Raw genomic sequence first — 25,534 nt, 5'->3', positions numbered from 1 at the left:
ATAGACCAAAAAGTGGGATACCTTAGTAGTAATAATTTGTGCTTGAATTATTGTTTTCATTATTTGACTTTTAATCAATAGTTACTATCTTTGTTATTCTAACAAAAATTTGCATAAAGTTGAAATAATCTGTTGCTGTATATCTATGTAGTAAATCTAGGTCAGTATGCATTAGTCCTTTTGTACATGTGGGTTTGTGTGTGCATTGTTACATTGCTGTAGCTCCGAATATTTATTTTAGAAGTTACTCTGAAGAGGTGTATTAATTATATAAGTATATTTGAACAGGGGTTTCTAATAACAATACGTGATACTTTCCTTGGCAGCTACTGTACTGGAACACATGCAGCATAAACAAGATGAGAAAATTGTCAATTCTTGCTGTTTTACCAACTATACTAAGTAACAACGTGACTATACAAAATACAGATGCTACTTTTTTTTTTTTTTTAACACGACCTGGAAACCTTAAGATTTTCCATGATGACATCCCCAGGTGAATTGCCCAGAATGTGCAAAAATGTCTGTCCTAATTGTTCATGGTTTTCTAACAGGACTTAAACCCAACTTTATTCAGTCAGTGCTTAAATTAGTATTTAGAAGGAAGAACACCAAGACAAAACCCTTGTAGGATATCTGAGAGAATCTTGTCTGGGGACGTTTTGTACAATCTGGTGAACTCTAAAGGTACAAAACTTGAAGTTCAAAAATCTTATTAAAATGTAATTTGCCTCACATCTGATTAGCAGCATCAAGAGCTGAGAGAATGGGAATTAAATCCACCAAGGCTATTTATTACATATTTCAGCATTCTAAAAAAGCTTAGGAAAGTGACTGGACTAGAATGTTTATGCTTTATTTCAGGAAAAGTAGTATTTATTTAGTGAGCTCACAAAGCACAATATCTGTTCCAGAAGAGTTTTTGTTACATCTATCCTGATTAACTTCTCCATGTAAATAAAGACTAACATGTGGAAGCTTGCACTCCTTTTCAGTTGTGAGCACTTACTATAAAGCATATTACAATTTTTGTTGGAAAAGAGAATGAACTGTCCAGCCTTTATGAGCCACTCAAGGTACAGTAGATATACTGTATCTGTTCCTCAGTCATCCCTTTTTCAGACTGACCAGTTTACGTAGTTGTGTCTTGCATGGAAGCCCTTTCACGCCTCTGAATATCCATAGAATCCTTTTCCAAAACTTAATTTCAAGATCTACTGTAGCCTTTCTCAGACAAGGGGAGTGAGTGATGGGGAAATTCCAATTACAAGGAACATTCATGTAGGTGAACTGTCAGTTTATACAGTAATGTTCTCTATACCTTTCCTAGTATTTCCTACCACTTAAATTTGTTTTTTCTGACTGCTGTTACACACTGAACTGATCCTTTAACAAAGGTATTCCTCTTAATGCTCAGATCTTGCTTCTGAATAGTAATGGCCAATTCAGAGCCTATCATTCTGTACTCAACGTCAAGATATCTGTCTGCGTACCTAGGTTTGCATTTGTCTGTCTGAATTTTACCCATCATCATAACCAAATCTTCTAAGGCTCTTGTAAAGCTCTTCTGTTGGCCCTTGTGTTAAGTATCTGAGATATCATTGCCAGCAAACTTTCTTGCTTTCTTGGTCTTTAGGTTGCCATATCAATCTGCAAAATGGTACCAAGTTTTGCAGAATTCACTGGTGACTTCCCTCTGTCTACCATGGGACCCCTTATTAGTATAAGTCCCTAATCTTTCTTTCCTGTATTCTACTCAATGGTACGTCCATGCAAGACCATTTCCTCTTACCCTCCATTTTTTTCATGTCCTTAAAACTTTCAGCAAGGAACCTCTTAACAGCTTTTGGAAAGTTGAGTATTCTGTATCAGTGACGTTTCCCGTAATTAACAGAGGGGTCAGCCTTTTCTGGTAACACAGAAGTTTTTTATTAGGTATTAACAGTTGTCCTTATTGAACAACTCTCAAGGATTCCTACATAATTGATGATGTAATGAGAGAGAGCGAGGCTGCTGGTTTTTATTAATAACATAATCCTGCAGACTTTTCAATACTTGGTTTCTTCTAGTCTTTAACCAGCTTGAATAATCTCTGTGACCTCCTTTATCTTTACTGCTGTGATGAAGTCTGAGTTCATCTTCTGAAAGACCCATTATATGCTAAAGAAAAGACAGATATTAGTGTGTATTATAAACAACAGTAGAGGCAGGTTGTCTGTTTGGAGGATGTAAATTTCTGTTGCATTTATAATAATTTGTTATGTAATAATGATCTTATAAACTGCAACATATGTGTATCTTCAAAGTGATTACAAAAAAAAATAAATCAGTACCTAATTAGAAAGTGTTCATTACTAACAGTGTTCTCATGAAACAAATACAGGGTAGAGCAAAAATTGAAAGTCATGCATCCATAAGTGAATCATGAAATACACCCACTGACTACATTATTCCTTCCACAGAAATGCATATGCTAGACTTCTGCACTTTGCAGCTCAGAACAGCAGGATTATGTACTATGAACAAAAATGCTAAGTAGCTTTATTACAGCATGGACAGTATTAATTTAATCGTAAGAGCTTGAATGTGTCTGTGTAATCAAAGTGTGCAACCTCTTCTGTGGCAGGTGAGGGCAGAATGGTAGCTTTCAACAAAACAACAGTGCCCTTACCATTATAAAAAGGTACTTCAATTTTATTTAATTAGATTGTTTCCATTAGATTAATATTTCTGTCACAGAAACCTACTGTTAGCAAAAAATAGAAAAAGCTGATACATACAGGATGTTTGTGTGTTGGTATATGGACTTTATAGAGTATGAAGCATATCATATCATATTGAATATTGTTGAAATACTGGTCTCTATTTAGCAAATGATGTTTTGAATTCCAGGAAGTAACCTTGTAAAAATGGAAGTAAGAAAAGGAAATTAGCCTATGTTAGAAACTCTCCAGGAGGGAAAATGAAGAAAGAAAGTCAGTGCAAGCAAAGGTGAGTGATGGAGGTTGAATCAGAGAAAAGTCGGGATTTTCACAGAGAACGAGGCATGTATGGAGTGTGGGTGAAAGGTGCTTAACAGTTTTTCAGGTCTAGAAATGCCCACTTAATCTTTCTGGAAGCTCAATAGTCTCTTCCAATTGTACCAGTTAATTAAAAATCCCACACAGACCAAAACCCCCTATTTGCAGTACCTTTGTCTTGCTACTGTGGTAATCTACTACAGAGAAATCCAGCATACATTAAGATAGACCATGTTTCAAGTGTGACTGGACTTGAATGTTACAGAATGTTGCAGCCAGCTGCTGGAAAGCCCCCAGCTTTGTGGCTAGCAGTGTTTTAATGCCATTCCCACTGGCTCTTCTGGACTGCCATTAAATTGTGTTTCCAAAGGGGCTGCTAGTACTTACGGATTTTCTCTTTTAGCAGGAAGTGGTGGTGGTCACCAAGAAAAGTAATGAGCCAGAAAGAAAATGGATCTCCCTATCAACGTGGATGCTTTCAAGCTAATGGGATCAATGTTGGAGGAGGAGGAGGGATGTAAGGTACAATCCATTTTGGAGTATCTGGAGTGCCTGGGAGTACATCAACGCAGATAGCTCCCAGCAAGATACCTTTCCCATGCACCAAATCATTTATGGTCATAGGGTATACTTTTAATTTGGGAATAGTGTGGTCTTCCTGCTTATGCTCAAACCCAGGACCTCCTGCAAACGGTGCAGATATAGTGACACCACCTCATGGTCCCGGTGTTGCAAGGGAGTATCCGGGACAGGTTGACTGACCTCCTTCTGGTGGCATGAGTCCTTGGAAAGAAAGGGAGTAGCAGTGACCACCCTGTTGTTCACAGTGGCCAAGCAGCTAAACCCATCAGCCTCGGGAGACCCGTGTCCAAGCCTTAGTACTCTTTTCCATGAACTTGGTTTGCCTGGGGCAGTGGTCACACCCAGGCTGTCTTGCAGAGCACAGGTGGGAGTTAGGTCTGAAAGTCTCTTCTGTCCTGCAGTGAAATGTGATAAATTCTGGTGTTCTCATGCATTGTGCTGTAATGTAAGTAAGGTATGTTTATTTATTATTGAAAATAATAAAAACAACTTACTCAGTTTGCAGTATATGAACAGCTCTCTCATAGTGCCCTTCCAGGTGTTTTAAGTGGGTCAAGACTGGGCATATCTTACTCCTCCATCATGTGCTGTAATAACGTTTTTTCTCATCTGTGCAAATACGTGGGTGTTTGTACCATCCGGGAACTCAGGCTGTAAATACGGGAGTGGTGGGCTAGCCCACCCCGCAGACCTAAAGAGGGTCACCAGCCCCGCGTTTAATCCCCCACACCGAAACCGAGCTCAGCGGTGACATCTCCCGGCGATGCGGTTTTCTCCTACGCAGGCCCGGCCGCCAAGGGCCTGGCCACCCCCGGGAGCGGGGAACCCGCCCGCGTTGCCCGCCCCCGTCCCGCGTCTCTGCCCGTGCAAGGCTGCGGGCGGCCGCGAGGGTTTCGCCTACCGCCCTCGGGCCGGCCGCGCTGCGCCGCTCCTTCCCGTGCAGCCGGGAGCCTCTGCGCCTTCGCTCACTTCCCCTCGGCTCGCCCCGTCCCCGGTGCGCTCTCTGGCAGCGGAGGGGCGGCGGCTCCTCGCTTCCGCCGGCAGCTCGCCCGCCGCTGCTGGCGTGGGACTGCCGCCATTTTGTGAGGAGAGGCGGCGGCGCGCCCGACGGCCGGTCGGTAGCGGTACGTGGGGCGACGTTTCTCCGCCGCCAGCGAGAAGGAGGTGGGGGCCGGGCTCCGCCTCGCAGCAATGGGGCGAGGGTGCGGGCTGGGCGGCGGGGGAGGCTGTCGCATAGAAACGGCTCCGCGCCGTCTTGGTCTCCCGTGGGGTGGGTAGCTGTTGCCGGAGAGGAGGGCTGGGGCAGGCGGGGGAAGAGGCTGTCGTGCTGCCCGGGAGCCGCGCAGGCAGGGTCTTCCCAGCGGGGCACCGCTGGCGGCAGGACGGGACCCTCCCGAGGAACCCGTTAGGGCTGTAGTCTTTTTTCGTCAGCCTGGCACCCTTCGTGGGTTTGCTTCCCCCACCTGAAAGGCTACTGAGTTTGTAAAGAGGTTTGTTGTGGTAAGTTTTCATTAGGTATGAGAAATTGAGTGGCGAGAGCTGGCTTCTGATCCAACAGCGAGGGGGAGCATCCTCCATCCAGGCACCTGGGGTCTGCCCGTGTTCTACCTGCAGGTTTCAGTCAGAGGAGCTCATCTGACCGGTGGGCTTCCTGCTGATGCTTCATCGCTCCGAATTGCTTTGGGTTATGCAGAAAAAAAGCTGTTTGTAAACACAGAGATAGCTTTGTGTATTTTTAGAAAGCTGATGTAAAACGAAGTTGACAGAGGCTGGTATGCACACTACAATTAATTCAGAAGAAAAAGATGATATTTTGTGTACTTTGTTTACTGATTGTACCATAGGAAACGATTGGTGAGAACATCTGATACTTTCAGAGTCAACTACTGAAAGTTTCAGAATATAAAAGTTATGGTTATTTATGGATGCTTAATTTGTCTTCCTTGTATTACAGTAGAGATTTGGCAAATTGATCATGTAGGTCTTTGCTCTTTCTTTGACACCCTGAACAAACAGAGCTGGACTCTAAACAGATCTCAAAGTTTACAGCCTTTTTAAATTTGAGTGGACTTTGAAAAGGACAACAAAAGGAGTGGTCTTGGGTGGGTCCTGTAGTAAGTTTCACATCCTTTTCAAAATTAATAATTTTGTTTGGTTTTTTTATAGCTTAGAAGAATGCGTGTTTTGCTTCTATATCTCATCTTGGAAACAACTAAACTCTCTGAGGATCTAAAATGACTGACTCTCAAAATGGATGAATTTCCAGACAGATAGTGAAAATCAAAGTTTTTATTCAACTGCAAATGTCTAATACTGAAACCTAACTATAGGTGGATCTCTCTGTATTGTTCCATGCTTCCACTGTTATTTTAAAGTATTGCTTTACATTGCATCAACGTTGTTAAGACCAAGATAATTTTTAAACAAGGTAGTTTCTAGATCTTTTCGGGGATTGAGAGATGCTTTCTAGGTTTGCAAATATGTTTCCTAGGCTTTAATTTTTTTGTCGTAATGGTAAAATGTACCTTTCTCAATGATAGTAGTTTCTAATGATTAGCAATTTTCTTTCTAGTGTGCTGAAGCATGTTTTTACCAAGATCTGTTAAAGTCAAGAGGACTGCTGATGAGGACAAAAGTTGTACAGCTAAGAAAAATAGATTGTCTTCTGGAGGGTCTTTGCTAGAGGAGACCACCGAGTTCCAAGACTGTAAGTCAGATAGAACAGAAACTTCTTCTTCAAAATGCAATTTGAATAAAGTTGTACAAGAATGTACAGAATGTATAGCTGGAGACCTTGGTGTTGCTAATACAACTTTGGGAAAGGATAACCAAAATACTGATGAAGATAGCTCTTTGGAAGAACCCATAAAATCCTTCAGCAAATCTCAGCGTCACGCAGAACCTGGAGAACCTGTATGTGTTGTGTGTGGTCGCTATGGAGAGTATATCTGTGATAAAACAGATGAAGATGTTTGTAGTTTGGAATGTAAAGCCAAACACCTTCTACAAACTCAAGCAAAGGAAGAAAAGCTTAAATCTGATCAACTCACAAAAGCACAATCTCAAGCAGAAACTCACCTGCTTAATACACCTTATTTCTACAAAGATCATTCCTTTATTTTAGGTTTGCGAGATGAGCAGATTGAGAACCTTAAACTGCAGCTAGGTATTGCTGTCCAGGGCCAGCAAGTTCCAAGACCTATTGTAGAGTTTGAACACTGTGGTTTTCCTGAAACTTTAAACCATAATTTAAAGAATTCTGGCTATGAAGTCCCAACTCCCATCCAAATGCAAATGATCCCTGTTGGACTATTGGGGAGGGATATTGTGGCTAGCGCAGACACTGGCTCCGGAAAAACAGCAGCCTTCCTACTACCTGTTATTATGAAGGTTTTGAAAGAGGTAATGAAACTTCATGTGCTTAGAGAAAGTGGTTTGCAACTTTATCTCTTGGATTCCAAGTGTAACTGAGAAAGTAATTGCAGTGGTTTTATTGACATTCAATGATTTATTTTACTTTTGATTAATGGAGCATTGGTTCTTGGGGGGAGGGGAGTTGCTGATTATTTTTAATGACTCTGAATGTTTTTTCACTTTGGTCAGGAGATAAAGCAATTCTATTAATACTACCTAGTATACAGTTTCTCCTTGTTAAGAAAGGTAACTAAATTCTGTGGTAAACTTCCTAAATGACTTAAAATAGAAAGTTAAAATAATTCGAAGCCCTCTGCAAGAAGTTATTACTGTATCTTGATCTATCAGATGGCTGAAAGAGATTTTTTTGGCTTTTTTGTAATTTCGTAGAGTAATTTCTGTTGGAATATGTTCAGCTGACCATCAAATAACTACAGGAATTTAGGGTAATACAATTTCTGAAATCCTGCAGTTACACAGTCTCCCTTTTGATACTGTGGGAAAAAGCAATTAAGAAAACTTTTACATCGTAAGGACATGCATGTATGATGAGAAGTAATGGCAAATAGTATTCTGTACCTTGTGTGTGGTTCAGCAGTGCTTTTTGCTTTAGTGGTTTTATTCAAAAAGGGATGTATAAGAATATATTTGAAAATTCTGGACCTGATTCTAGTTGATGTTTTGGACTGTTTAGATGCCTTTATAGATAGATATACACACAAACGTGTGTGTGTATCATTTTTTTCAAAAGAATAATTTAAAGATTATTTAAGTAACTTTTAATCTTTAAAGTACTATAGCATTAGTTTTAAGAATGGAAGCATTATATAGGAGCATTTTAAGAACAGCAGTATTACACTCCAGTACCTCCTCTGTCTGATTATCATTAAAGTGTGCAAGACAGTTTATATGCTTATAAGAATATGCACAAAATTGGAACCTCAATGAATAATACTTAATTTCTCTACATGATCTTTCTCATTCTTCATCTTCAGGGTACTTTACAAGTTAATGTATATGTCAAGAAAGAATTTTATTTTGTTTAAAATAATTTTCATTTCTAATGTAGAAGAGAGATGAGATGTTAAAAGCATAAGGGTAATCTGGTTATGAGGTATTTGACAGTTCCTGGCTTCTCCACATCTACGTAGATACCTTTTCTTGTGGTGGCAAGTTGTTAAGTTAAACACTGTTGCGCACTTGAAAACAACTCAAGAAGCCCTTCTTGACACAAGTATTTAACTATGTAGTTCCTTTGATGATTCAGTGGGAAAGGAACAACCTCCTACTGTTGGTCACTTGGAAATATTCCAGTTGGAAACCAGAAAGAGACACATACCATCCAGAAAACTGTTAAGTGAATTTATGTTTGTGGTATCAATATATGAGAGCGCTTTATTTGCTGAAGAGGTGATCAGCATTACTGAAATAATGCTTCTTGGAGCTAGACCATTATTCTGCCTTTCCCCCCCCTCCCCCTGTTTTACCTTATGTTCTTTTTACTTTGTTAGTATGTGTTAACTGGAGTTACTAATCTATATTAATCTGAGAGGAATTACTACGCTGTAATTTTGTGTTTTCTGGGTTGCAGAAGTTCAGTGAGGTGATAATTTGGTTGCAGATCCTTATATAAGGAATAAAAAATTAAGACTGTAGCACTTTAATGATTCATGTCTACCTGGCTGACTAATGGTGGATCAGAGGGACTATTAATTTTGTTCTTAAATTTCAGGGATGTATGTTTTTGCTGTATAAAGTTCCTATCACTGCTTATCTTCTCTGGTTAATACTTAATGTTTTTACTTAGTAGTGTGCAAGACAGTAAAGGGAAATAGTATGTTCCTGTAATATCAAGACTTCTAAAAACTTTTTTTAATGATCTCTAGATTCAGCTAGCATCCTGTGTTTTGAGTTCAGGTGGAGTTTATTCTGAATTTCTGTTACAGATTCAGTGCAATAACTAAAATAGAAAAAAGCAGTCTTTAGAAATGACTGCTAGTTTTCTGGGCCTTTGTTTGTTGTCAGGAAGCTATTCTAACTGTGTGCTTACACATGCACTAATTTTTTGTTTTTAAAAGTTGCGTAATTGAGGGATAGACTTCCTTGGCCTGCACTGTTAAAGGTATAATCCCTTTCTACCTTCTGTCTTCAAATAGAAAGGGTATTAGCAGTCTAACTGCATCCACAGTAGTTGCACTATATAATTTACATTTTAGTATTGGGAGATTTAATCTTGAAAGCTTTTTATCCAAATAATAAAGCAATTCCATGTTCAACAGATTTCTCCCCCTTTTTCTAGATAGAAACTCCATCCGCCCTTATTTTGGCACCAACAAGGGAGTTAGCAATTCAGATAGAGAGACAAGCTAAAGAACTGATGGCTGGTTTACCAAACATGAGAACAGTTCTCCTGGTAGGAGGTTTACCACTGCCACCACAGCTTCACCGTCTCAAGCAAAGTGTTAAGGTAAGGACTATAGCATGGAAAGATCCTGTGGAGAGTTATGTTTTTCGTGATACTCACAGACAAGAAAAATGTTACTGTTGACATGTATGGACACACAAAGATGTGTTTTTCCTAAGTCTAAACTACTAAAATAATTGTTAGCTCTTGAAAATTTTACAATAATACAGTTGTTTGTGGTTTTTTTTTAACATTTTTACTTCTGATTAAACATATAATAAATTCTTTGTTTTTTAGACAGTTTCATGCATGATACTGCTGCTTTCAAAGACTGAAATATGCCATTTTATGAGACAAGGAGTTGTAATTTATAGCAAAAATAGTTCATTTTTAATGCAGATTACATTGCTTGTATTCAGACACTTTAATTATGAGAGTTCCAAAAGGTCCATTTAATTTTGAGGCTTCATAATTTATTAAGTTATCTGTAAAAGTTTTATGACTTACATGAATGCAAGTAATTTCAATAATTATTGCCCTTCTCACCTATGTGCTGTAACTTTATAGTTCTTCTAGGACATTCATCTGTCTTTCATGGAATTTCTAACTTCTGGGTTGTTGTTTGGTTGGTTGGTTTTGGTTTTGTTTTTCGTGTGTTTTTTTGGTTGTTGTGTTTTTTTTTTTTTAGGTTATAATAGCAACACCTGGAAGACTTCTTGAGATCTTAAAGCAAAGTTCTGTTCAACTGCATGGCATAAAAATTGTAGTGGTGGACGAAGTAAGTTTTTAGTTACCAGTGCTGTACTGCGTATACAGAGGTCCTTGAAGAGCCAGTGTGAGTGGCTAGTCTAACTGATTAAACATACAGAGTGTTCCTTATAAAGATAAAATATATTTCTTAAGAGAAAAATTAATTTTTTAACACAATTTGAAATGTGTTTGAACAATGCATGTTCTATTGGCTATAAAAGACTTGGATACCTGATGGGGTATTACTGCTAGACCAGTGTGAACCATTTGTTTTTAATTTTCTCACTTAGCTTTTCTTCTGACTGAAAATACTCCTGCATTTGGATTATTACATACCAAACATACACATTATGGTTCTTCTGTCAATTCAAGTTCAGGATTCTCCTGTTTATGGAAAAATCTGGTACAAATCTAATATTTTTCCCTTAGGTAGATACCATGTTAAAAATGGGTTTCCAGCAGCAAGTGTTGGATATTTTGGAACACATCTCTCACGATCATCAAACCATACTCGTGTCAGCCACGATTCCAGTGGGCATTGAAAACTTAGCAAATCAGCTTCTGCACAATTTTGTAAGAATAACAATTGGAGAAAAGAATCTGCCATGTTCCAATGTTCGCCAAATTATCTTGTGGGTAGAAGAACCCTCTAAAAAGAAAAAGCTGTTTGAAATACTAAATGTAAGTGTAATATTTTTCTCATAAGAACAACTTATAAAATTATTCATATATTTACACATCTCTGTCAGGTTCTCATCTTCAATTCTAATCTGTATGTAGTGAAGAGGTGGAGTGAGGTCAAACATATAACTACACTAACTAGTTCAGTAGCTCTGCAATGTAGGAGCTTTAATGGCAATTTCAGAGATTACTCCACCCCTGTCACTCACACCTCCTTCTGTGCAGCAGCAAACCAGACTCCTGTGCTTGGATCCAAGTTAAAAATTGTAATTTTGATAATTTTTTTGTGATTCGCAGTATGGCATCTGAATGATTTGTACTGGTTGTCTGTGAGTGGTAGAGGAACAGGACTTTCTTAAACCATCATAGCTGCTTTACGGCTTGGGAGTGGTTTATAATTTTAAAAGTCATTAAAGAAACCAGTGAGAAAGCTACTTTAGTTCTTTCTAGAATTACATGAATAATAATACGTATCTTTTATGAGTACTTTGGTGGGGAATTTTGGAGTCTTGGCTGAGGTTATCCAAGAAGTAAATGGGAATCTTTAACTAAGCCTCAGAACTTTATATTATGTAACATTTAAAGAAACATGAAAGCAAGCTTCTGACTTCTAAAAAATGCATGTATTGATATCAACTTGGGTTCCGAGTCTACAAATCATTATATGTTTATGATGTACAGATTTGTATAGTTTCATGACTGGTATCTTGCTCCTTGTCTAGAGTCTAAAAACATTTATTCATCTGAAAGTCTTGTTAATATTAGAGATAATGAGCAGAAGAAATTGAATGCCAAGTTGCTGCTGATGAGCAGCAAACTGTTGTAGTACCTTTTTACATGAACTGTTTAATTTTACAGGATAAGAAACTCTTCAAGCCTCCAGTGTTGGTATTTGTGGACTGTAAGTTAGGAGCAGATCTGTTGAGCGATGCTGTTCATAAGATTACAGGATTGCAGTGTACAGCTATGCATTCTGAAAAGTCTCAGGTGGAAAGAACAGATATATTACAGGTTTGTGTCTCCTAAAGTTATGGCTTTTTTGATAGATTTAAAATGGCCAATTTTTTTAAAGGTGGCTTAATTTGAATGTGTTAAGTCATAATTTACTGCCATTCTGCAGTAAAACCTGGAGTATTGCTGGGGGAGAGGAGAGACAGATGAGACCAAGCAAAACTGTAGATAATAATGCCATTTTAAATGCAGATGAATGCTGGAGACTATTTCCTAGGTTATTTGCTTTGAAATGGGAATTCAAATCTGCATTTAACTTTAATTGATGATTATTTTATTAAAATTGTGATTTTGATCTCTCTTTAATTAGCTCTGTGAATTATATTCCTATTCAAATCAAGAATACAGGAGGGGCCATTCCCTCTTCTGCAATAGAATAATCCCACTAGGTGTGTTCTTATGCTGTGTAACTAACCCTAGCCTATGCTTGGAGAGGTTCAAAATAAAAATAAGGAAAAAAGAATTAATTTTTTGGTTATTCCTCCCTTGCCAGGGATTACTTCAAGAGAAGTACGAAGTTATAGTAAGCACTGGAGTCCTTGGACGAGGGCTTGACCTTGTCAATGTCAAACTGGTAGTAAATTTTGATATGCCTTCAAGTATGGATGAATATGTACATCAGGTAAATAAATGAATTACTAAAGAATTATTTGAAAAGTATACTGAAATATGACATCCACCTATAGAAAGTTAAATTAAACATAAACATAAAGATTATTTTCCTCTTCAGAACATTGTTTTTATAGGAAAGGAAAGAAAGGTGCTGAATATCTCTTCCGTAAGTCTCTTGTGTAAATTACTAAAATCTAGAACACTGTTCTTGTGTCTCCTATATAAGTTACTAAAATCTAGAATAGTGTTCTTATATCAGTTATGTTTGCAGTATTATTCTTCCTGTTTCATACTCCCTTGTATCATTTTCTGTCTATTGAAAGCAAAGTTTTCCATATTTTTGCTGTCTGTGTGAAGAAAGGCCAAATACCCCTCTTTCTGCTGCAGTTCATCTCCAGTGTGGGATGTGCATGTAATACCATCAGGAAACCAGTTGTGAACTTTATTTTCATTCTCTCTTCATACTCCAGTATCTCCTCTGATTTTCTTTTTTTTTTTTTTTGGCTGAGGATTTTCTGCTTTAAAAAAGATGGTATGTGGGTTGTGTGTGTGTGTGTATGTATTTATGTGTATGTACACAGACCCCAACCCTAGTTTGGCTAGCATATCAAGAGAACTAATTATTGTCCTCTTTTTGGCACTTACGAAGCCACAGTAGTCTACTACTGTGTCCAGTTTTGAGACTGTCAACTACAAGAAAAGCCAATAAACTGGAGAGAGTCCAGGCAAAGTCAGGGGGCTGGCCCACGTAACACGTGAAGAGAGGCAGAGGGAACTAGGCTTGTTCAGGCTGGAGTAGAGATTTAATTGGTGTCTTGTATTTGGTAATGGGCTTGTTACAGAGGCAACAGAGGCAGACTCTTCTTGGAGATGCACAGTGAGAGGATGAGAGCTAACAGTCACAACTTGCTGCAAGGGAAATTCTGTCCTCATAACAGGGAAAAATGTTTTTCACAGTGAGTGTAGTCAGGCAGTGGAACAGGCTGCCCTGAGAGGTGGTGGGACCTTTGTGCTTGGAGGCACTTGCAACTCCATAGGACAAGGCCCTGAGCGAACTGATCTAACTGAATTTAGCCCAGTTCTGAATAGGTGGGAAGGACCTCTGGAAGTCATCCAGTCTTATGAACTCCTGAAGTATTCTGTGTTACTAACTGCAGTACACCTCTCTGTTTTTTAATTATCTTTCTGCTAAAGTTTCAAGTAGTAAATAAATAAAAATGGTCTTTCCTAGCATCAAAACTATACCAATATTAGCATACTATTTCTTCCTAAATAGAGAGTCTTTGTAGATTCTTTTCTAATTTGTTCAAGCACTTTGGCTAACATTGATAAATAATTTTAAGTTACTAGAATATTGAAAGTAAAGGGCATTTTTATGGTCATGCTTGTATATATAGTGCTTGATACAAGATGCATGTATGTGGCATTGCTATAATAAAAATTTTTTAAAACATTTTGTTTGGACCAGATTCACTTTAAGCCTTTGCCCATAGGCTATATGGTATATCTCAGTATCAATATTGGACTTCTGGTATGTCCTATAAGCAAGTTGTAATTTTAGATGCATTTAAGCTAAAGCTTCAGATCTGCATATCTTGAATTCAGGAAGTTTATTAAAACTTTGTGCTGAGAGGATGACATAAAGAGATTTGGCCTTGTCGTTAGGTTAGTTGCTGGTTTATAACAGAAAATAACCTGTAAGGATATTTGAAGGACTTCCATTTAATATTGATAACTTAAAATGAGTTTTTGCTTTTTCAGGTTGGAAGAGCAGGGAGGTTGGGTCACAGTGGAACTGCAATTACTTTTATCAATAACAACAGCAAGAAGCTCTTTTGGGATGTTGTGAAGAGAGTAAAACCAACGGGCACCATTCTTCCCCCGCAGCTGCTGAATTCCCCATATCTTCATGACCAAAAGAGAAGGGAACAACAGAGACTTAAACAATTACAGAATAGCCTTGTAACAGGAGATAATATTATGGACATTATTAGAAAACACGACAAAAATAATTCTCAGAGGTAATAAAGATATATTTATAGTTATGTGATTATAATGAAAGTGTGATTAAAAATAAACATGGAATTATGATGCCTTGTATATTGCCTTTTTTAAAGAAGTTTATATATTCAGTTTTTTAAGGAGTCTCATTTTTATCTCATCTTTATTTTGAAATACAGACTATTGTAGTGCCTAGTAAAAATATTATATGTAACCCTCTTCTGGTAATTTTTGTGTCATATTGAAGTAAGATCTTTGCAAAGGACTTACCCTTGCCCCCCCCCCCCCCCCCCTCCCCCCCCAAAAAAATTGGTGACAGATTTGTTTCTGAAAACAAGCCTCAATCTCTTCCTCCTAGTTAACATAAAAGCTTTCACTGGGAACGTTTCTCTGAATCCTCAGTATGCTCTCTGGGAGTTTCTTGTGAACATATATGCAAGTTTTGTTTGTAAACTACTGAAAGTTTAGTTTGTCCTTCATTGCCTGTGGACCAGTTAAGAGTCCTGCTCAAGCACTCTGCAACAGCAGAAATACTGGGTTATTAGTGTAACTTCATTGTAGAGAGGTAAACGACATAAGTAAGAAATCTGTGTTCTTACTTAATGAAACATTATAGTTAATGTATAACTGATCATATTTACTTATTTACTACTCACTTAAGCGTAACTTGCCATGCTCTGACACCAGATGCCATTTCTTTTTTTTCAGGAAATGAGACCAAAACCATATTAAGATAGTGCCAAAAAACATATTAAGATAGTACAACTTGCTGTCCAAAGTCTGAGGTCATAATCAAAACTTCCCCCTTTTTCTTTTTTTCTTTTAGACTGAGGCTTGAGAAACTAGCTTCATCAGACCTTTCATGCTGCTGTGATGCATCATCCCTTTTTGGCAGACTGAGGTGTCCCAGGTAGTTAGATGTTAGCCCTGTGCATTGTATGTCTCCTCTTTGGCCAAAGGACAGCAGTGTGCTAGACTGACTTTGGTAGCAAATGAATTTTTAAAAGCTTAGTAGCTGATTTCCCCCAACTAGAAACAAAAGGAGTAGGGCTTACGTGCTGCCAAGACAGATGACGCAAGCGTGGCACTGGTGCCAGGGGTTCTTTACCAGTAACAGATTTATGTAATTGTTAATGAGAAACTCCTACTATGGATTCTAATAATCTGAAATATGGTATTTGTTAGTATTTCTACTATTTTCTATGCACCGTTGCTACTACTTTAACAGTCTGATAGGGGGAAAACCTCAAGTTTTTAACTTGCCACCCCCTCCCCGCCCCCCGCTTTGTCTTCTGTCTCCCTCAGCTGTTTTTTTTTAAAACTTTTCCATATTGCCTCAGTTGTACAGTATTTGCCAAATATTTTAGAAAACGCGCATATCCTTCAGCAAGAGACCAACCTTTATTACTTGTGGAGATTTCATGAAGTGGTACTGCATAATCTTCCTCATCCTGCGATCCTCAAACTTTTTGTCGGTCCCTTTTTTTCTGCGGGGTAATCGGTCCTGTGCCGTGCGCTGCTCCCTGCAGACGGCCGGCTCCAAGAACGGACCGGCGGGGAGAGCGGGGCCGTGCCTGGCATTTGAGGGGTCACCGGCTGCGCCGGGCTTCCTGGTCATCGGCCGCAGGTTGGCGGCGGCGGCGGGGCCACCCCGGAGGGAAGGAGGCGCCTCCGACAGGAACGCCGCGGGGCCCAGCGGGCTGCGCCTGGCAAGGGGGCGCGGCTGCCAGCGGGCGCCCCGGCGCTCGGGGCCGCCCCCTTCTGACGGAGGTCCTCGCGGGAGCCAATCCCCGTGGGCCCGGCGCATTCAAACGGGGCAGCGAGAGGGCGCGGGCCGCGGCTGGTGCGGTGCGGCGCGGCGCGGAGCGGAGCGGAGCGGAGCGAGGCCAAGCCAGGCCAGGCCAGGCCGGCGGGTGAGGAGAGGGACGGGACGGGGCTCCGTCCTGGGGGGTTGGGTTTCCTTGGGGCGTCCCGTGGCCGGACGTTGTGTCGGGAGCTGCAGAGCCGGGTCGGCAGCGCGGGGTGGCGGGCTCCGGAGGCGTTGCCCCGCAAAGTCCCCCCCCCCGGCTCGGTCAGTCAGCCGCTGCTTTCTCCCCCGCCTTCACCCTGAGGGCGCGGGCGGGCTCGGCGACCCGGCGGGGCTGAGGGGTGCCTGCAGTCGAGAGTCCTACGGGGGCTCGCCTGAAGAGGGTAGGGTTGCTGAGGGATAGTGAAGCCATCGGTTCCTCCTACGTTTTCACCCAGCTTTGAACGCTCGGATTTCATCTCTAATTAGTATTTGTAATCAATTAAAAATGAGGAACGAGCGTGCTTTCAACAAGACTCGAACCTTATTCCACATTTTAGAATGAAGGAGCTTTTAGCGGGGAGATTAAGTTTTCCACAGAAAAGCTTTGTGAATATTCGCAAGGCACAGCTGTAGCAACAAGAGGGGAGAACTTCTTATACTAGTTATTTTAAAGCTGAACGGAAAAGATGGACTTTTCAGCAAACACTAAAGCAATTCATGGCTTACAACCATGTTTCTTTGTTTACCGACTGCTAGAGGGAACCACAAAACGCCTATTTTACAACTCATGTAACATAAGTAGTTTCCTGTATCAAACTGGATTGAGCAATAAATACACTCTGGCTTGAAATTCTTGGAATTTTCCTTCCAACTTTTGAGCTATGAAAACTTTGTGCAGTCATGGCGTGTGTAGAAGTGGATGTAATTGCATAAATTCTGAGAGTACTCCAAAAGCTGTAACTTGCAAGTGTAGCATTAAAAGAAACTTCTATTGGAGCAATGGTTAAATGGTTGCTTCTACATCACCTGCTCTCATCTTGCTTCCCCCCCATCTGCTGCTTTTGTTAATGATATATGCAATTTTTGAAGGATCTAAGGCAGGTGACTTACTGTTGACTTATGGCAAATTAATTGCAGCTGGCAAGTCTGTAGTGGGTAGTAATGTCAAACCTGTAACAACCCAATAACTATGATCCATATGCAACAGTGAAAGCATACTTTTCTATACAGATTGGATATATACAGATTTCTAAATATTTACCTGTAGAAAGAATGTGGAACACCTTTTACAGTTTTTCTTCTGTCCCCTAGGCTAGGGATCTTTTTGTTTTGCTATGTATGTACTATAGTGAACTAAAACAATGTCCAAACGTATTGTAATAGTCGTCTTTAACTGTCTTATTCTGATAGTGGGTTTTATATTATATATCAAGATCCTGAAAAAAAATCTGCTTTCTGTATTCATAGACTTCCTTTTTTTGTTGTTCTGTTTGAGTCTGTTAGTTGTGAAACACTAAGAGCATAAATAGTTGTGAGTGGAGGCACAAACTTTAATTCCTTTTCTTTGAGGATCATGGTAGATCATTTGGAAGAAATGTCCACGGTGATCTTTGTTGCTGAATAGATTGTTCTTTGTACCAACTGGTGCTTTTTCGTGATGTTTGGTTTACTTCCTGAAACAAATCATAGAACTCAATAAATGGAATCAAATAGCCTATTATTGGTGGAAGCAGTCATTCAAATATAGAAGTTACTTTTTTTTTTTAAGTGCGGGAGGTGAAACAGGATACTAATTGTAATTAATGTTTGGGAACATGTATTTACTGCAGTAAACATCAAGAGCTCCTCGTGCATCGAAACATAACTTGCACTGGATGTGAGCATCATAAAAAATTTTTGCTTTGTTTCCCTAGATTCCTTAAGAAGATGCAACTAGAAATGATGTTTTAGGAAACGTGTAGTACTTACTAAAAACCTAATGTTAACTTGCTGGAAGACAAAATGCCTATTTACACAGTTCCTGCGAGAAGCCCCTCTGAGGCACAATGTATTACCACTTTGCAGAAGACTTCTTCGCAGAATACCTTTACCAGCAGCAAGGTGTCTGGGCAGCAACTGAAATCACAGGTGTCAGGAGAGGAAAAGGATATTCTACTTTCACGTTCTCAGAATAAGACTGAGGAAGTTAATAGGACCTATGTGATTTCAGCCTGTAAAAAAGTGGGTGACACATCAACTACATTTAAACCTGAAGGCAGGTTAACACTCCGGAGGAGAACTGGAGCCAGCAAAAAATTAGTGTCCACTAGTGAACAACTGCATGCACACGCAACACAGGGCATGGAAAATATACAAATGGAGAAAAGACTGGCTCTGCAGAGGCGTGTGAGGACTGGCTCCATAGAGAAGAGTAAAATTAATCAGAATACTGTGCCTGGAATAGAAAATACTGACTCTGCTGCACAAAGAAATTACAAGATTGCGCTTCCACCAAATATGAATAATAATGATACCTGCGATACTAAACCAAGCTTTAAGTTAGCTGAGGGTCAGTCAAGTACAGAGTTGCAGTGTCACCCTAACAGCAAGGATTCCCTTTGCTTTGTTGATGGTCTGTGTGAAAATGATAGCTGCACACATTTAAAATATAGGACAAGCACTGCTGACACAAAACTTCAAAATAAAGTTCCTAAATCAGAACAATTAGTTACCTCAAAATATATTAATAGGCTATCAGGAGAACAAGTGAATGAAAAAGGCAATATAAATAAGCTAGCTGGAAGGCAAAGGTTACAACACTTCGTTATAAAACATAACAGTGTGGAAAGACCAAGGACACCAATGAAATGTTCAACAGAAGGATTTAAGCTTAAACCAAAGAACAGCAGTTCTCGGGATCAGCCATCTCCGTCCACTTCAAATAAACGAACACCTCATCTTCAAATTTTAGCCAAAAAGAAAACTAATGTCTCCAGCTCTCCTTCTGTGAGTAGAAGTTCAGAAACAAAAGACAACACTGAAACTCTAGCTGAGAGCAATAGCACTGAGAAAGATGCTTTCAAAGTGGAAAACAGCAAAGTGATTGTAGCTGTGCGTGTACGGCCTTTCAGTAACAGGTTTGTATCCTGGACTTATTTCTGATGTTAATAGTAGCTTTTATAGTGTATGTTGATTCCCACTTTGTATTTTTTTAATTGTTTAATCATTGACCCAATAAGGATATAATACATATTTTGAAATTAGTTGATATTTCATGCAACATCAAGACAAATATTTTATTAAAAGTTTGAATTCACTTTATAGGTGTTTGGGGCTATTTTTTACATATTCATTAGCTGAAGTATTTTGATCTTGAATACTTTGTATGTTCATCAAACAGGTTTTTTTAACAATGATTACCAACCTTTTTATTTTCCATAAGGTCATTGAAATGATGTAACTTAAAGCATGTAGCTTATGCTTTTTAATTTTTTAACTTTTTTTTTTCCTCTCCCATTCAGAGAGAAAAATGAAAACTTACTCCCTGTAATCTCCATGAGTGGTTCAGAGACAGCTGTACAAAATCCAGCCACAAACCAAGTTTACAGCTTTAGTTATGACTTCTCTTTCTGGTCTTTTGACAAGTGTCATCCTAATTTTGCAAGCCAAGCAATGATTTATAAAACTTTGGCAGTGCCGCTCCTAGAAAGAGCTTTTGAGGGATATAACACTTGTCTTTTTGCTTACGGGCAGACTGGTTCTGGAAAATCGTACACGTAAGTTCCTAATAATAGTTGTTAAAATTCTGTAGGAGCCAATTGTTATGCATTGTAAAGTCATGAAAAGAGTTTGTGTGGACTAGATTTCATAGTTATTGAATTGTGTTAAAACGGTCTTGCTATTTTAAAAGAAAAATAATTAAAACAATATAATAATTAAGACAAAGTTAGCTGTAGAATATTTTTATTTGTTTGACACTGACCTCTTTCTACTTCTAGTGAAGAAAATAAAAGCTCTCTCCAGAGATTTTAGTGAAGAAAAACCTTTATTAATGTTGAGAGCTTCTCGGACTATCCCAGTGCCATTGTTCACCACTGTTGGTCATTTTTTGTGTAAAGTGACATGTTCTAAAGTATATTATGTTTTTTGGACAAGACCTTTAAGAGATCATTCTAATTATGGTCCTGACTGTTTCGGAACTTAAATAAAAAATCCAGTTTGTGGCACTGCTTATTTGAAATCTAATTTTTACTTGTCTAGGATTATTTTGTGTAACATTTTGAGAGTTTATAGCCAATTTTATACACCTTGTGTGTATTTTTCAATAGAATGCCTAGTGAACTGTTTTGTTTCCAAGCATGCATCTATTAAAATCAGTTCTATGAGCTTTATAATTCCCATGACGTGCTATAGACTTTGATATACATAGTTGAGGACCAGAAATGTTTCTATTGAATTTAACATAATTTTAATGTTTCTATTCAATTTATAATCAATATAGAACTTATACGGAGGTAGGATTTTCCTTTTTAAGTAGGAACTAATTTTTACTTATAATGTCTATTTACCTTGGCCTAAAAGAAAGATATGCTTAGTATTGCAATTGTTATCCTATTTGTAGGTTTGTTGGTTGTTCATTGCTTTTTGTTTTTTTTTCTTTTCCTCCACTTTCTGGTAAACAATTACTTACCTTCACCCCTTTGTATTTTAAGCAAGGCTGAAATTAATATCAGTAATAACTGTGTCCTCAGGTCAAGTGTACACAACAAATTTCTGCTGACAACTATGTTGTGCAGCTGTGTGCGTCTCTGGGCTGTAGCTGAATTAGTCCAGTACACTGGTGTTTTGCAGTGGCAGAACTAGACAGGAAAAAAACTACACCAGAGGTGGAGAGGGGCTTAGGTTACTACACTGTCAGTGTGCAGAGAATAAAATGCATGCATGTTAGGATATCAAACATCTATAAGTTTACTGTTTATAGTATAGCTTACTCTTCAGTTGCTGTAGGGTTTTAGTTTTACTTACGTTTTCAACCTATTTTTCGATGGAGATTAGAAAAGACCTCTGGACATTATCCTGTCCAACTCTCCGCTCAAGCAAGTGCCAACTTAGATCAGGTTTATTTCTGTTGCTTATTACTTTTTTAACTTAGAAGCATGTGGCACTTCAACTTTAGAACTATACAAGTATTATTAAAACTAGCTATAGACAGTTACAAAACTGAACTAGCAGTTTTTTTGTAAATACAGGATGATGGGATTTGATGAAGACCGCGGAATAATTCCAAGACTTTGTGAAGATCTTTTCACTCAAATAGCACAAATGGACAAGCAACAGGTGGTATGCTCATGCTATTGACCTTATATTGAGTTATGAGGAAACTGATGCATTTCAGTATTTTGATACCTGTTTCATTCTTTCATTTTATACCTTAGTGCTGATCCATTTGTTAATGTCTGTATTCTTTTGTTGATTCAGCTCTTACTTCTGTTCTGATTAACAGGGTTCCCTAAATAGTTAAAATCAACATTGTTTTGCTTCCTTAATGACAACTATGTAAAAAAGAAATATGGGCATGATTTTCTTGATGTGTCACCAGACTAGGATCTTTCCTCTATATAGCATGACTTACAAGATAATATTTATGTAAGGAAAGGTAAAAAGAAATCCTAGTGGGTTCCATACTTTCAGTGGAGGCATAAAAAATAGAACTTAAAAAATATGAATTTATCTAAACGTTGTCACGTATCAAAGCAAAATACACTTTAATAGTATTCTAATTCTAGTATTCTAGCTCAGTATTCTTGCTAAAATTAAAAAAAAAAAAAAAAAAATCAACTACTCCCACCTGGATTTTTTTTTTTTAAGACTTCAAAATTTTCATTGTAAATAATGTTTTGTTTCCTTCTCTGTTTTGAAAATAGATCTTTATTTGTCCATAACTCTATATGAAACAGTGGTCTTCTGAGAGGGGGTAGGAATGTTTCACCTGATCACAATGTATTTTGATTTGAATTCCTGTCCTACACCTATGGTATATGGATTTAAAAACAACAAAGTAGTAGTCCTTTACAGAGTATTTTAATGAAGGGTTACATTCTGTTTCTGCCCCAACTAATTGGTGTAGTAATGGTAAATTTACAGAATCATAACTGGAGATGCAATTACCTTAAAGTCTTAAAAATTTTTTTTAAACTACTCATTTCATATCTTAAGAAGAAAAGCCTGAAACGGAGAATGCAGGTATGCAGGGGGTTGGGTTGTGGGAATTCTTCAGGTACGATTAGTTTTCTGTCTGACTGTTACGGCTTTTCTAAGACTGAATTTCTGGAACGGAATCACTTTTGAGGAACCAGCTTGATTACAGTACAGTGCCTGAGATTTGAATTGTGCATCTAAAGCTTTCCGTGGTAATAACACAAATCATAATTTGTGGTTAGAAACTCTGAATGCCTCTTAAAATTGTGAAAAGGATTAGAAACTTATATTTCAGCTCTTTCTTGGGTAAGGAGTATCTGATGCAAAACATGCTGGTGACAAAGGCTGTTCTTTGCATTCTTTTTCTCTGTGTGTTTGTCCATGTCTGTAAGGATTGACTCGCAGGTCAGTAGATGTTAACATTCAATTAAGCTTATGCAGGCAAACTTTTCCATTTTTAACTATTCCAAATTTCTTTATTGCTTTATGTTTGCATTCTTGACTTTGAATCCTAATACCAGTGAACACATAATATTCTGATCCTATGGTAGATTTGATAGGCACTGAGAAATCTAAGAAGGTTATTTATTACTGGATTTGGCTAGAGAGTATAACTTTGAAAAAAACACAGAGATGCTAGATATGTTTGTTGTTCCTTTGCTTATGCATTGTGAATGAGTGATTCTGCTGCTGCAAATTGTCTCAAATCTTATATTTTTTACTTCAATGTTTTAGGTTTTTTGCTACAATCTTCCTTGTCTCTTAAAGAAAATTCCATTCTATTTAAGAAGGGAAAAAAAAAAAAAAATTACCTGGATGCCTTCAGAGGAAGGAGATGAGTTTTTGTGAAAGTTTGTTAGGGTTTTTTGTTTGTTTTTTTTGTTTGTTTTATTTTTTGTTTTTTTAAATTGCTCTAGGTAAAATCAAGGTTTATCTTTCCGTTCTGTTCCATGTCAGGATGTTGACAATGTGTCATGCTGTAGAAGCACAATCCCGAAGGGAATGAAACTAGTGCAGGTGCAAACAAAACTATGTTTTCATGTTCTAAAAACCCAACACTGAAGCTTCTGAGATGGATGTATATACATTTTTTTAAGCTTGATAGCTGTCATCTGGGAACGGCTGTGGAGGGAATTCCAATAAATTGTGTTCTTGGCAATAGCAGATCCCTGGTTTAGGATATTGTTTTCTTGGAAAGTCCCTTCAGTACAAATGCTTGTAACATTGAATAGCAGGATCTGGTAATCTAGGTTAATTTGTGAAACAAAGGATGCTGAAAATGTTTTGTGGACTACATTAATAACTCTTATTATTAATTTTATTAGATTTTGTATCATCTTGAAATGAGCTTTTTTGAAGTATACAATGAGAAAATTCATGATTTGCTTGTCTTTAAAGCTGAAAGTGGACAGAAGAAACAACCAGTAAGTTGCTCACAGAAAGAAGTATATGCATAATCTCAAAGTAGTGGCATTTATTCTGTAAACACAAATGACAAGTGATCATTGTTTTGTTATCCACGTACCTTAGATTGTTGTGAATAATGGGTTTCAAGTAAAAAAAAAAACCCTCACTATATGACTTTAAGCAAAATGCTTGGCAATTCAGAAATGCTAAGCAACACCAAAATCTCACTGAAATAGAAACAAAGCAATTCAGTAGAACCTCAAAATTGTTAACATATCTATCTGCAAAACGAAGATGATCTTATCAGCCTTTATAAAAAATCTTTTAGAATATTATTAACTAAATCTCCAGTTTATATTGTCTTTTGTGCAATATAATTTGAGTTATAATCTTGTAATTTGGATTGAGTTCTAAAGTAGACAGGTGACAGTGTCAGGAGGCTTCCAGTGGTGTTTGGGGGGGACGGGGGGCAAAAGTATTTGCCTAATTGTATTTGATCCAACAGTCTCCTCAGTTCTCAACGCTACTGAAAATTCACTTTCTGAAAATATCTATTTATTGTTTATCTACTGGGATGCCTGTTTGCCACTGCCTCTACATATCTAACTGCAGTCCATAGTATATTAATGAAAAAATGTTAATACTTGCAAAGGGAGAATTTTTCCCTACTTTGTTTCCTCTGTGTATTTACGTTGCCCAGCTACAGAAAACTACTATCATGTAAGAGCTTAATACCGAAGTGGATAATATCTTCCCAATTCTTTCCCCTGGATTATTTACTACTTAGTGCTATGGGGCTGTCAGGAAGTTCCTTTTTTTTTTTCAGTTGGTTGGTTGGTTGTTTCCCAAGAAGCTTGGGGGGGGGGGGGGGGAATTCAGTTGTCTGATTAACTAGTTAAGGAACACTAGTTAAACTAGTTCAGCTAGTTTTGAATGCTTGTGTGTTAGAATATGTAAAACCATAAATTAAAGAAATTTGTGTTGAGTAGGGGATGTAGGGAAGGAATTTATTACGTTTTATATATTAAAAAAAAATACTTTCTGTACTTTGACATATTGAACACTATACTGGCCACTTGTGTGTAAACTATGAGTATTAGTTTATGATATAGAAGATACACTGCTTTCAACTTGCTGTTGAAATAAGTCCTTTATCCAAAGCTTGGGACTTGTGTGGACTAGTTATACAGAAGTAAAGAGTATACTATCTTGTTTATAGTAGGAGGGCTTTCATCTGAGTTTTGTCAATGATTTTGAGCTAAGCTATTTAATTTGGAAACATAATAGATTTCTGTTGCAGAAAAGGTTTGGTTTTTTTTTTTTTTTTTTCTGATGTAAATGTCTTATATAAGATACATGTTCTTGCAGTTAGCTCTGTGAGCAGTGGCCTGGTACAGTCTGCTGTGATTTCTCAGGCAGCTGGAAAAATTCAGTTGTAGGTATTTTCCTGAAAATATCATTTTAGATGATTCATACTAGGTTTTGTTTGATAAATGTCATACTAGATAGACTTTCTCTTAATTTTAAGATATTCCTGAGTGCTAGGTCTAGCTAATGCACTCCTAATAATTTTTATTTTAATTAATTTATTTATTTTTATTCTCAACAGCTTCGTGTAAGAGAACATCCAGTGTTAGGTCCATATGTGGAAGGCCTGACAGTGTAAGTGTTAACTGTTCACATTTT

At 38.0% G+C, this 25,534-nt stretch overlaps 2 protein-coding genes across 11 annotated transcripts in view; both read left to right on the top strand.

The window, feature by feature from the left end:
• Positions 1 to 14,574, top strand: part of DDX59 (DEAD-box helicase 59) — a 30,688-nt gene extending 16,114 nt beyond the window's left edge. The window contains exons 2-11 of one of the 10 annotated variants that reach the window (XM_069789396.1): positions 1,637 to 1,721; positions 2,893 to 2,991; positions 3,424 to 3,542; positions 6,175 to 7,004; positions 9,316 to 9,483; positions 10,109 to 10,198; positions 10,600 to 10,851; positions 11,710 to 11,862; positions 12,356 to 12,484; positions 14,236 to 14,574. In XM_069789396.1, the coding sequence (XP_069645497.1) occupies positions 6,186 to 7,004; positions 9,316 to 9,483; positions 10,109 to 10,198; positions 10,600 to 10,851; positions 11,710 to 11,862; positions 12,356 to 12,484; positions 14,236 to 14,499 (1,875 nt within the window). In that variant the 5' untranslated portion in view covers positions 1,637 to 1,721; positions 2,893 to 2,991; positions 3,424 to 3,542; positions 6,175 to 6,185 and the 3' untranslated portion in view covers positions 14,500 to 14,574. Of the gene's footprint in view, positions 1 to 1,080; positions 1,722 to 2,892; positions 2,992 to 3,423; positions 3,543 to 4,607; positions 4,767 to 4,847; positions 5,103 to 5,556; positions 5,705 to 6,174; positions 7,005 to 9,315; positions 9,484 to 10,108; positions 10,199 to 10,599; positions 10,852 to 11,709; positions 11,863 to 12,355; positions 12,485 to 14,235 lie in introns of those variants that run through there. The other 9 variants (XM_069789397.1, XM_069789398.1, XM_069789400.1 and 6 more) reach the window with 9 other exon arrangements.
• Positions 14,575 to 16,326: 1,752 nt separating this feature from the next.
• The window catches only part of KIF14 (kinesin family member 14), a 31,275-nt gene continuing 22,067 nt past the window's right edge, over positions 16,327 to 25,534 (top strand). Inside the window, exons 1-6 of the mRNA XM_069789389.1 lie at positions 16,327 to 16,388; positions 18,178 to 19,380; positions 19,765 to 20,019; positions 21,493 to 21,580; positions 23,767 to 23,865; positions 25,458 to 25,510. Of these exons, the coding sequence (XP_069645490.1) occupies positions 18,266 to 19,380; positions 19,765 to 20,019; positions 21,493 to 21,580; positions 23,767 to 23,865; positions 25,458 to 25,510 (1,610 nt within the window). The 5' untranslated portion in view covers positions 16,327 to 16,388; positions 18,178 to 18,265. The remainder of the gene's footprint in view (positions 16,389 to 18,177; positions 19,381 to 19,764; positions 20,020 to 21,492; positions 21,581 to 23,766; positions 23,866 to 25,457; positions 25,511 to 25,534) is intronic.

Source organism: Haliaeetus albicilla, chromosome 8, assembly GCF_947461875.1.
Source record: "Haliaeetus albicilla chromosome 8, bHalAlb1.1, whole genome shotgun sequence".
Lineage (NCBI taxonomy): Eukaryota > Metazoa > Chordata > Aves > Accipitriformes > Accipitridae > Haliaeetus > Haliaeetus albicilla.
The sequence above is the reverse complement of the archived record's forward strand: the minus strand, read 5'-3'. Positions and strand labels throughout refer to the sequence as shown.